This window comes from Euleptes europaea, chromosome 17 (assembly GCF_029931775.1).
Source record: "Euleptes europaea isolate rEulEur1 chromosome 17, rEulEur1.hap1, whole genome shotgun sequence".
Taxonomy (NCBI): domain Eukaryota; kingdom Metazoa; phylum Chordata; class Lepidosauria; order Squamata; family Sphaerodactylidae; genus Euleptes; species Euleptes europaea.
This window is the reverse complement of record NC_079328.1, coordinates 7,599,557-7,611,645: the sequence shown is the minus strand read 5'-3', so window position 1 is coordinate 7,611,645 and position 12,089 is coordinate 7,599,557. Positions and strand designations below refer to the sequence as shown.

Below are 12,089 nucleotides of genomic sequence, written 5' to 3'. Positions count from 1 at the left end.
CAGGGGGTTGGACTAGATCGCCCCTATGGCCTCTCCCAACTCTATGATTCTATCTTTGCTGCCTGCAACGTCTTTTGAGAGTTAAACTAAGAATACCGTTTGTTCTGCGTAATCTGATAGCAGGATCTTCAGCTAACCAGCATGTTTGTCTCTTCCATTCCCTCTCCCCCCATTAAAATTTTAGTCTACCTACAAATTCATCACAAAATGAAAACAAACTCTGAAAGACCTCTTCAGTTCGCCAAGCAGGCAAGGGGATCTTGGGAAAAGTAAGAGAACCAATCGACAACTGAAGGTATTTTGCCCTCAAGATAGAGAATTGGAAGCTCTATTCAAGCTTATGGCCAGATGAACATATGTTAAGGGAGCAAGGATTGTCTAAAGGATAATCTGTGGAAGAGGATTCCAGTGTGAGAAGCTCCATGGGTTTAACAAACAAAGCTGTATACGCTGAAGGTAGACATGAGGACAACTCAAACTTCTGACAAAGTGAGCTTTGACTCACAAAAGCTTACAGCCTGGAAAATTTTGTTGGTCTTCAAGGCTCTATTGGAGTCATATTTTGTGCTAAAACAGTTTAAACAGCTAAAACAGCATTTAGGTAGGAAAAATCAAATGTATAATTATAGGATGGGGGAGACTTGTCTGAGCAGTAGTGTGTGCGAAAAACAACATGGGGTCTTAGTAGACCAAACACTGAACATGAGTCAGCAGTGTGATGCAGTAGCTAAAAAGGCAAATGCGGTCTTGGACTGCATCAACAGAAGTATAGTGTCCAGATCATGAGAAGTGATGGTATTGCTTTACTCTGCTCTGGTTAGACCTCAACTAGAGTACTGAGTTCAGTTTTGGGCACCACAATTTAAGAAGGATGTAGACAAGCTGGAATGTGTCCAGAGGAGGGCAACAAAGATGGTGAGGGGTCTGGAGACCAAGTCCTATGAGGAAAGGTTGAAGGAGCTGGGGATGTTTAGCCTGAAGAGGAGAAGACTGAGAGGGGATATGATAACCATCTTCAAGTACTTGAAGGTTTGTCATATAGAGGATGGTGCCGAGTTGTTTTCTGTTGCCCCAGAAGATCGGACCAAACCAACGGGTTGAAATGAAATCAAAAGAGTTTCTGTCTAGACATTAGGCAAAATATTCTAACAGTTAGAGCAGTTCCTCAGTGGAACAGGCTTCCTCAGGAGGTGGTGAGCTCTCCTTCCCTGGAGGTTTTTAAGAGGAGGTTAGATGGCCATCTGTCAGCAATGCTGATTCTGTGACCTTAGGCAGATGATGAGAGGGAGGGCATCTTGGCCATCTTCTGGTCACTGGGGGTGTGGGGGTGGGAGGTAGTTGTGAGTTTCCTGCATTGTGCAAGGGGTTGGACTAGATGACCCTGGTGGTTCCTTCCAACTCTATGATTCTATGAATAGCTCTTCATTATCTAAAGCAACCATCTGTTTTAAAAGAGCAGTCACACCATAAACAGCTACCCGTATGCACTTACGCAACTGCCATTCATTCTGGTTGTACTTAAGGAAGAGAATTTCCCACTGGACTGCAATTCATAATTTATTAACATTTAAAACATTTCCATAAATATCTCTATGTTTCCTACCTGAACACATGAAGCTGCCTATACTGAGTCAGCTCACTTGTCTATCAAGGTCTCTATGCTCTATTTACATGTTTATTTTATAAATGTTTATGCCACCTCTCCCGAGACCTACCAGTGACAGCTCACAACTAAAACAATACACAACAAAACCAAACGAACATGAACAACAAAACCCACTCTACATGAGATGAATGGCAAACCACCTCTCCAGGGTCTCAGGTCAAGAGCATTAGCAGCAGAAGAAAGAATCAAGGTGTTGAATAATTCCTTTATTATTACTTCCTGATTCCTAGGATCAGGAAGTAATAATAAAAGAATCATTCAACACCATAATGCTTTCTTCTGCTGCTGGTGTGGCCCTGATTTCTTCACAGGTCATGAGCACCGACATCCTTTTAACTGGAGATGCCTGGAATTGAACCTGGGACCTTTTGAATGCAAAGCAGATGTTCTACCCCTGAGCTACAGCCCCTCCCATACTTGAAAATCTTCTCTTCCAAAAGAATATTTTGGAGGTTTGCAATCCTTTCTGCTAGAAGCTTTCCTATCTGAACAATGGGTTGGATCCAATGCAAAATTTCCACTTGTGCTGGTGCTCTGGCACAAGCAAATATGTATGAAAAAGATTGTGGTAACACCAAGTTAAACTTATTGTATACCTCACTTGCATTTCTGCATGTGCAAGATCTTGTGCAACCAATGTCTTGGCTCTATACTATAGAGGAATTATTGTGCAGGGCGTTACGCAAGATCTCGCACAAGCTGAACAGTACTAAGTCCATTTATGTTTCCATTTGTATCACTGAATCCAAACCTATACTTTGCTCCTCTGAAAGACTATAGGAATAAATTTAATATTTCCCTCTGAAAAAAACCAGACCTACCTGATCCCAAGGACAGATGATTCCTCCAAACCACATGAAGAGGTATCCCATGGCAACTAGACACACCCAGACTACCAAGGAGAAAACACGAAGAAATTTCTTGAACAGGGGCTCTATGCAGGCAAGGATAAATACAGCAGAGAAGATTGCCAGAGCTGTTGGAACAGTTATTAAGAATGCCACATGATCCTCAGTTTCCTGAAAACAAAAAGGAAAGGAAAACTTACAATTTAACTGGTGCAAACATAAAAAGAAACACCTGCCTTCATTATGATGCATCAAAAATACTTGATGAGTAGACTGATTGTACATCGGTTGCCTATTTGGGTAAGAAATTTACATGAAATTATATGTAAGAGCACCAGATATTCGCACTTTAAATCAGAGGCGGAGAATCACAGAATGGATTGGTTTATAACAAGGTGACTGAAAATCACCAAGAAAAAAAGTCTGATTTAAATCATCTGTTTTACCCCATTTGTAATTAATATATTTCAAGAAAAAGCTCAAATGCTGAAACAATGAAAACACCATTCATTTGAAATTAAGTACAGCCTTTGTACTACTTAGCAGCAGTCCTAAACCACAGGCTATACAGTTCACAAGCCTTTTGTATTGCCTAATGGCATCTGCTTGGAGGCAAAGGAGGAATTATAAAATTAAATTCTGTTTGACTCTCTCTGCGTGTATGCAAGGATACTAAGCATAATCCTAACACTGGTCTGTAAACTGGTTAGGATGCCAACTAAACCCCATTCCAGTGAAAGCCAAGGAAACCCTGTAACTTAGAATATCCATGGGGGCACATGGTGTGTACAGAAAGTGTGACATCCCCACCCCCAACTCCCTAGACACACAGCTATAGCTTCAGGCATATTAAAACTGAAGTTTCTTAGTAAAATCTTTTAAACAAAATCCTAAGACGAAAAGAGGGAAAAAAGATAAATCACCAAGAAAAAATGGGGGGAAATGAACTATGACTCAGAAGAGGCTAACACACAAGGATAGCTTCAGGCTTTATAGTTCAGCAGAATTTCATTATCACTCTGGGTCACTAACCTCAGATTACTAACAAAAGAGGAGAAGAGTTGGTTTTTATACCCCACTTTTCTCTACCTTTAAGAAGTTTCATAGCGGCTTAAAATCACCTTCCATCGCACCTTCCAAACAGACACCTTGTGAGGTAGGTGGGGCTGCGAGAGTTCTGAGAAAACTACGACTAGCCCAAGGTCACCCAGCAGGCTTCATGTGAAGGAGTGGGGAATTGAACCTGGTTCTTCAGATTAGTCTCCTGCTTTTAACCACTACACCACAATTATCTTGTGGAAAGTGTGAGGAACAACTGATCGGCAATCTTGGCTTCACTACACGTAACAACATACAGGATTAACAATTTTTCACCATGCTTACATGAACACAGGAGATCAAGCTACCATATAGCAGCCTATGCACTGGCCAAGCTTCACATATTCACTGCACATGGGCACAGCATGCTTACGCATAAGCTGCAGGCCTCGTCCCTGTGATCATGAACTATAAAAAAACCTATTGACATGCAGTTTGCATGTGTGTTGGTGTGCATCCACATGTGGTGAACACACACGGGTGGGGGCAAGGCCACAATACTCTGTCACAAGCAGAGGGGAGGGCCAGTGTTCTTGCTTCCGCTAAGCGCTTTAGGGCTAAACACAGGTAACTTGTGTGCGCAAGATACCTCCTACTACTGTAAGCTGACCATCTGTATTCACCCAGTAGTGTCAGCATTTAAATACTGATTATGTTAGTCATTGTTCATGCACATTCCCTATATACACTAGTTTGCTTTTCGCTGTAGTCCTACTACATCAGTTTCATAACATCAGAGTCATGTAGTAGGAAGCCCACATGCTCCTGGCAGAATATTAATACTAAGAACAGAAAGCATATGCAAAGGGTGATATCAAAATGCTCACCACAGAAAACCTTTTCTAGAACCTGTCTGTATATTTATCCATATGTTTTAATCCATAAATATTACATTTATTTTATACATAAATTATCTACATAAACAAATAATTCAATTCAAAATCATTAATCAGAACTTTTGCACTGGGGTACGCAGCTATATCCATTTGTAAAATACTGCTCCAAAATTATATCAGCTTAGCCAAATCTGGAGACACTCTTTATCCAGCTTATCAAAAGCCTTTTCAATGTCCAAAGACAGCAAAACCCAGGTGTTTTCATGTTCTCTACATGTTTTATTGAATTCATTGCCTTGCCAATACTACAATTCAGATAGTGTATGAGAATTAAATATGTCGTGTCAATGTTAATGTAGTTTCCACTGAATCGTTTAAATTGGGTTGCTAGAATTTCTGCAAAGATGATTCAATAAACAGGCTGGACAATAAAACACAATATCAGTTCTGTCTTTCCTTGGTTTCCCAACCTCCCTGCTGACCATTTATTTGAGATGCTGGCTTGAATGTGAAAATCCTGCTGAGGAACAAAGGTTGGTTATTCATAGGCTGTTTCTGTTGGTGCTACAAGGGGGATTTAAAGGCCTGTATCCATGAAGCACTGAAATATGTCTGTCTCTGGGGCTGTGCCACAGTAGAGGGTCCTGTGGCATCTTTGCAGCTTTAGGGTTACATTTTGTCCATGTGCTAAATAAAGTAGCATTCTGGGATAATTCTGCCATCTCCATGTGTTGACAGGTTCCTTCCATGCATGGTAGGGGAATCATCTGTGAACAAGGTTATCACTGGCAAGATGCTACCATGGAAAATGTAGGACCATGTAGGAAAATGTAGGTCTTGCTACATTAACCTGTGTGATACATTCTCTGTAGACTTTGTTGCCCATATACCTCTGATACTACACTCACTGGTTTAGAGGGACCACAGTAGTGTTCAGTTCCAAAAGTTAAACATGTCTGCTCAACCACTATTTGAAATATGGTTATGCGGAAATGAAGAAAGTAGGGTTGACAATATCCACACATCTTTGTATATTGTGCTACAGATGCATGTAGTCATTTCCAGCTGGGTTCTCTGGTCCACACATCCAGTTGCAAATTATTACTGTAGCGGAATAATACCACACTAGCCAATAATGTGTAAAAAAAAAATGAAGAGAAGTTGTACGTTTTATGTACTCTAATTCTGCCTAATCATGAGTAAACCTTATATGTGACTTGTGGGATCAACTATGAATATCTCAGTGCAGTTTACAAACTCATGAGTTAAGGCTACAAGCCTATCAGTGCATTCCTGAGGTGGGGGGCTGAAAGTTCTCTGGAGGAGGCGTGACCCTGCCGCCAGCGTAAGTGGCCTCTTATCATGGAATAAGAGGCAGTTATGTGGCAGTGGGGTCAGTTCCATCGATGCTTGGGCACCACGGAGTGACACGCTGCTCCTCCAACACTGCAGCCTCTGGGACCTAAATCCCAGAAGAGAGATGTAGCACTGGCGTAGGGGGAGGGGTGTTCTCGGGGACGGAGCTGATGGTAGTTAGCTTCCAAAGCCCCTCCAGTCTGGGAACGCCCCCTCCAGCTACAGTGTGGCTGCGCCTGGTTTTTCCGGTTTTTCCTGGTTTTAAGCACACTGTGCTCATACTGATTTAGCATTTCCCCACCCTGTAAACAAAAACCAATTAAGCATACCAGGTAAACAACAACAGAAATGCATCTGACATTGCACATTTATTAAGCTATGCATTATTGAGAAACAATGCATTGTCAGCCCCTCCACATTCCCCCATAATATGTAGTCTTGTCCTTAGCAGACACTATCAACTGCCTCAAAATACAAAACAAAAAGTGGACATGCAGGGAACGGTCAGAATGTTGGAATTAGAAGTGACTTCAGATTTGTCTCCCGTTAACCTAAACTGACACACATCCAAGCATCTTAAAGAGAAAAACTTCCAGCAAAGAGTTGTGCCTTGGAATAATTATGAAATTAACAAAAGGGGGCTCTGTCTTCAATTAGGGATGCTCACAATATTATCTATTGCAAAATTCTTCCACTGGAACCCCATACTGGACCAGACCCTACTGCTCTCATCCCCCCCATTCTCCTCATTTCACCACCTAGAAAATAATTAGTTTAAGACAGGGGTGGGGAACATCAGGCCTGGGGGCCATTTAAGGCCCGCAAACTCATTTGGTCTGGCACTTCGTGGGTCCTGTCTGCGGGAGGGGGCAGATCGCCAGTCTTAGATCCTTCTGAGCGAAAGGATCTAAGACTGGCGATCCGCCCCCTCCCGCAGACAGGAATAGCCTCTATTCAAGGCAGATGTGAGTTTGTTTTGCCAAGAAAAGGAACCTTTTTTCCCCTTGCAGAAGAGTTGTTAGCTATGGAGCTGCTAGGACCACCCAAGAAACTGTGTTAACCCTTTCCCACCCGGGCCATGGAGAAACGTATTCCCTCTGTACTACAAGAGGGCTGGGGGCGGAAGGGGCGACAATGGAGGGGTTAAAGGAGGCAGGGCCAAAATGTGCGGCGGGGGGGGGGTTCTTAGCCAGTGTGTCCTCATTTCATCCCTGCAGGCGGAGGTAGCAGGAGCCGGCTATAGAATCCGGCCCTGACCATGTGGAGCAGGAGCAACTCCAGCGTGCGGCTGGACGGCTACGCCTGGCTGGTGTAACAGACCACCCTGTGCCACCAGGTGGGCGAGTGCACCACTGGTTGGATGCCTGCCTGCTTGCCCACACGGGGGGGTCATGTGGGGCAGCTGCCTGCTTGGGGCTTGGTCGGCTAATTTTTAAGTTGATAATTTTGGATGGCCCGCGAATGATGTTATAAATATCCAAATGGCCCTTGGCAGAAAAAAGGTTCCCCATCCCCGGTTTAAGATATATTTACGTAACAAGCTTTGACTCTCACTGGAAGTGATGCCAGAATACAGAGACGCCAGTAGGTGGTACAGCCCAGGCAGCAGCAACTGATTTGTCCATACAAGTGCTATGTTTAAAACACAAGTCCCAAGCGTGTGCACGTAAGCATATATACAACCTCAACCTCATATAAAATAGCAAAATAAAATATGTATTTTTGTATAAATTTTATTGGGTTTTATGATAGAAATTTTCCATTGCATTAAACAACATCTATAACAATATCGAATTTCAATTCTAACCTAAAGTTGTTATAATTCCATATCATATAATAAGAAAGAGAAAAGAAAAAAGAAAAAAAAAGAAATGGAAATTTTTTTGACTTCCCCATCACCTCTATCTGCCTCTTAATAAAAAGTTCATCCCGTCATAGGTAATCTAATCTTGATAAAATATCAATACCATATATAAAAAACCATAATCTGTTAGTAAATATAATTATGCTTATTCAATATAAAAAAAATCAAAAATAATCCTCTGGATCAGATTAGAAAATATTCTTCCATTCTTCCCAATTTTAACTCATATTCACAATAATGCATCCACGCCCCCCATTCCCCCAAAAACCGAACGTCATTTTCTTCATTTAGAATAGCTGTGAGTTTTGCCATTTCTGCCACTTCAAACATTTTAACAATCCAGTCTTTTTTCTCTGGAGTTTCTAGCCCTTTCCATTTCGCTGCATAAAGCAGTCTCGCAGCTGTTGTGGCATAAATCAAAAAGGTTCTTTGTGTTGCTAAGTCGTCTGGAATCATACTCAATAACATCATTTCTGGTGTTTTGGATATATTCTTTTGTAGTATTAATCTCAGTTCGTTATAAATCATGTCCCAGAAGTCTTTGGCTTTGTCACAGGTCCACCACATGTGATAAAAGGAACCAATTTCTTTGTTACATTTCCAACAAGTAGGGGACATCGTTTTATAAATCTTTGCAATTTTCTTGGGTGTTAGATACCATCTATACATCATTTTTTAGATGTTTTCTCGCACTGACTGTGCTTTTATTCCTTTTAAATCTTTAGACCATAATCTTTCCCATTTATTTAAAACAATATCATGTCCCACATTTTGAGCCCAATCGATCATAGTTGGTTTAATCGTGTCCTGCTCACTGTATATTGTTAAAAGGAGATTATACATTTTAGAAATCAGCTTTGTATTACTGTCTAGTAGAATCCTTTGAAAAGGAGATTTTTCTTTAGAGAAACCTTTTTTTGCATCTTGTACAAAAACTGATTTGATTTGGTAATATTGAAGCCATTGTAAATCATCCTTAAGAAGTTGAAAGTCTTTTAGTGAGCATTTCTTTCCTTCCCAATTAATTAGATCTTGATAAGTAATAAATTTGTCTGGTCTAAGTGGGCGCAAAGTTAGCATTTCTTGGGGCGATATCCACATCGGTGTTTCTGGTTCCAAAATGTGTTTATATCTCATCCAAATACGAAGTAGAGAGGACCTGATTATATGATTACGGAATGTTGCTTGTAATTTAATTTTATCATACCACAAATAACCATGCCATCCACTTAAGTTATTATAACCTTCCAAGTCTAGCAAACGTACATTTGACAAATTCATCCAGTCTTTTAGCCATACTAAAGCTACCGCTTCAGCATAGAGTTGAAAATTAGGCAGTGCTAAACCTCCTCTAGTTTTTAGATCCACCAAGTATTTATAAGCAGTCCTTGGTTTTTTTCCTTGCCAGATGAAGTTTGAAATGTCTTTGCTCCAAGTTTCAAAATATTTTGTTTGTGATATTATTGGTAAATTTTGGAATAAGAAGAGCATCCTCGGTAAGACATTCATTTGGATCATTGAGATACGTCCCATTAATGACAATTTTTTGTTTGACCATATAATCATATCAGTTTTAATCTTACCCCATAACTTGAGGTAATTGTTGGTTAACAGATCTTTATTCTTTGCAGTGATCCAAATTCCCAGGTATTTAACTTTGTTAGCTTTCTCCCAGCCAGTATATGATATAAATTCCTGTTGTTGTATTTCCGATAAATTTTTAAATATTATCTTTGTTTTTTCTTGATTCACTTTAAAGCCTGATACTTTTCCAAAATCATCCAAAGTCTCCTGAAGTATATTCATTGACTGTGTTGGGTTTTCCAAAATTAGCAGTAGGTCATCCGCGAATGCTCTCAACTTAAATTCATGTTTTTTAATTCTTAGCCCGCGGATGTCCTCCATACTTCTTAGTTTCACACATAGCGGTTCCAACACCAACAAAAATAAAAGTGGAGACAAGGGACATCCCTGTCTAGTCCCTTTCGTGATTTGGCAGTTATCTGACATTGATTCATTAACCAAAATTTTAGCTTGTTGGGAGGTATAAATAGCCGATATACCTTTCTGAAAACGATCTCCAAAATTCAATTTATCCAAAATCCGTTTCAAAAAGTTCCAAGAGACCATATCAAAGGCTTTTTCTGCATCCAAAAATACAAAAGCCGCAGTTTGTTGAATATTATGGTCATAATATTCCAGTGAATCTAGTAAAATTCTTACATTGTCTTTTATTTGCCTTCCTGGTATAAAACCTGCTTGGTCCTCATGTATAAGATCCTTAATAAATTGCTTTATCTTACATGCCAAAACCGAAGCAAAAATTTTGTAATCCACATTTAAGAGCGATATAGGTCTGTAATTAGATGTTTTTTCTGGATCTCTTCCTTCTTTGGGTATCAGTGATATAAATGCGTGTGACCAAGTCTCCGGGGATGTTCCCTCGTCCAAAATTGCATTGTAAAGTGAACCAAAAAATCCAACTAAATTGTCACTAAATGTTTTATAAAATAGTGCAGTAATTCCGTCTGGTCCAGGTGTTTTATCCGTTTTTTGTCTCAGTATTGCTTCTTGTATTTCTTCCCTTGTTACTGGAGCTTCAATACATTCTCTCTGGGTCATTGACAAAGCTTTCATCTGTATTGAGTTTAGAAATTTATCTATTTTCTGTTTTGGAGTATTTTCTTTCTGATATAACTTAGAGTAAAATGAAACAAATTCTTTCTGGATTTCTGAAGTTGAATAAACTGGTCCTTTAGCAGTTTGGATTTTTGTTATAATCTTCTTTTGAAATGAGTCCTTCAGTTGTGTTGCTAAAAATTTTCCTGGTTTATTTGCATATTCAAAATACTTTTGTTTAGCAAGTTTCAGATTTTTATTCATTTCCTCCATTATTACCAAATTTAATTGGTGTTTAGATGCAGAAATCTGTATTTGAATTTCTCTTCTCTCCTCTTCCTGTGTTACCATTACCAATTTCTGCTCCAAATTTTGTAAATTCCAAAGTATGTTGTTTGTAAATTGCAATTGAGTCTTCTTCCAGGCCGAGTGTTTCTGTATCATAAAACCTCTCAGAACAGCTTTGAATGCGTCCCAAACTGTATTTAAAGAAGTTTCCCCATTAAGGTTAATTTCAAAAAAGTCTTTCATTAAAACCTGTAATTCCTTTTGTATCTTGTTGTCTTTTAAAAGTTTATCGTTCATTCGCCATCTAAATGCTTGTTTATTGTTCCAATCAAAGGTAACAGGATTGTGATCAGAAAAAGTTCTAGGTAAAATATGAATTTTACGTAGTTGCGTGAAAATTGATTTACTGGCCCATATCATATCGATTCTGGAGTGTGAATCATGTCTTGCTGAATAAAAGGTGTATTCTTTAGCTGTTGTATTCATTGTTCTCCAAATGTCTTGTAATTCTAATTCTGAAGCCATGGCAAAGAAAGTTTTAGGCAAGCATCCATCATTGATATCTTTTGCTTTTGATTTTTTGTCCAGAGATGGGAGAATAATTCCATTGAAGTCGCCCATCAATAAAATTTGGTCTTGTGCGTACTGGGTTATCAGATCATGTAATTTTTCATAGAAGGATTTTTTCCCTTCATTGGGTGCATAGATTCCAACCACTATTGTCCTTTGTCCCAATATTTTAGTTCTGATAATTACAATTCTTCCTTCATTGTCTTTATATACTAGTTCTGGACAGAGACTGGGGTGGGCATAGATTACCACTCCCTTTGTTTTAGTTTTAGCAGAAGCAATAAATGCTTGTCCAAGCACCTGTTTCTCCAAGTATTTTTTATGCTTTGAAGCTATATGGGTTTCTTGTAGGCAAATTAGGGAGTATTTATATTTCTGTAGATATTTGAAGATTCTGGCCCTTTTAGTTTTCTCATTCAGTCCATTTACATTCCAAGAAATTGCTTTTGCCATAATGTAGTGTTTTTTAGCAAAATAAAAAGTCTATAGTTTGGTACCACCTTCTGCACCCTGTACCTCTTCTTCTTCCTCTTCTTCTTCCTCCTTCTCTCCAGGTAATTCTTTAAGGTCCATTTTATATTTTCTCAGAAATTTCCCCACATCTGCTTGGGATAGAATTGTCGTTTTCACTTCCTTATAGGTGAAAGCCAAACCTTGTGGCATAATCCAACGGTATTTGATGCCATTAGCTTTCAGTATAGACACAAAGTCTTTGTAGTTATTCCTCTGTGAAAGTAGATGCCTTGGAATATCCTTCAGTAGTATAAGAGAGGAATCTCCTGCTGACACTGGATTTTCATAATGAATCTTCATAATCTTGTCTTTAACTCTGGTGTCATAGAACACTATCATCAAATCTCTTGGCTTAGATCTTCTCATTCTAGCAGGTAGTGGTATCCTGTATATTCTATTAATGGCTTGTTTTAATTCTTGTTCATCTATCT

General features: G+C 39.4%; 1 protein-coding gene across 2 annotated transcripts in view; it reads right to left on the bottom strand.

Moving 5' to 3' along the window:
- The window catches only part of ADCY2 (adenylate cyclase 2), a 172,211-nt gene that overhangs the window by 145,709 nt on the left and 14,413 nt on the right, over window positions 1–12,089 (bottom strand). For both annotated transcript variants that reach the window (XM_056862975.1, XM_056862974.1), the window contains exon 2: window positions 2,488–2,685. In XM_056862975.1, the coding sequence (XP_056718953.1) occupies window positions 2,488–2,685 (198 nt within the window). The remainder of the gene's footprint in view (window positions 1–2,487; window positions 2,686–12,089) is intronic.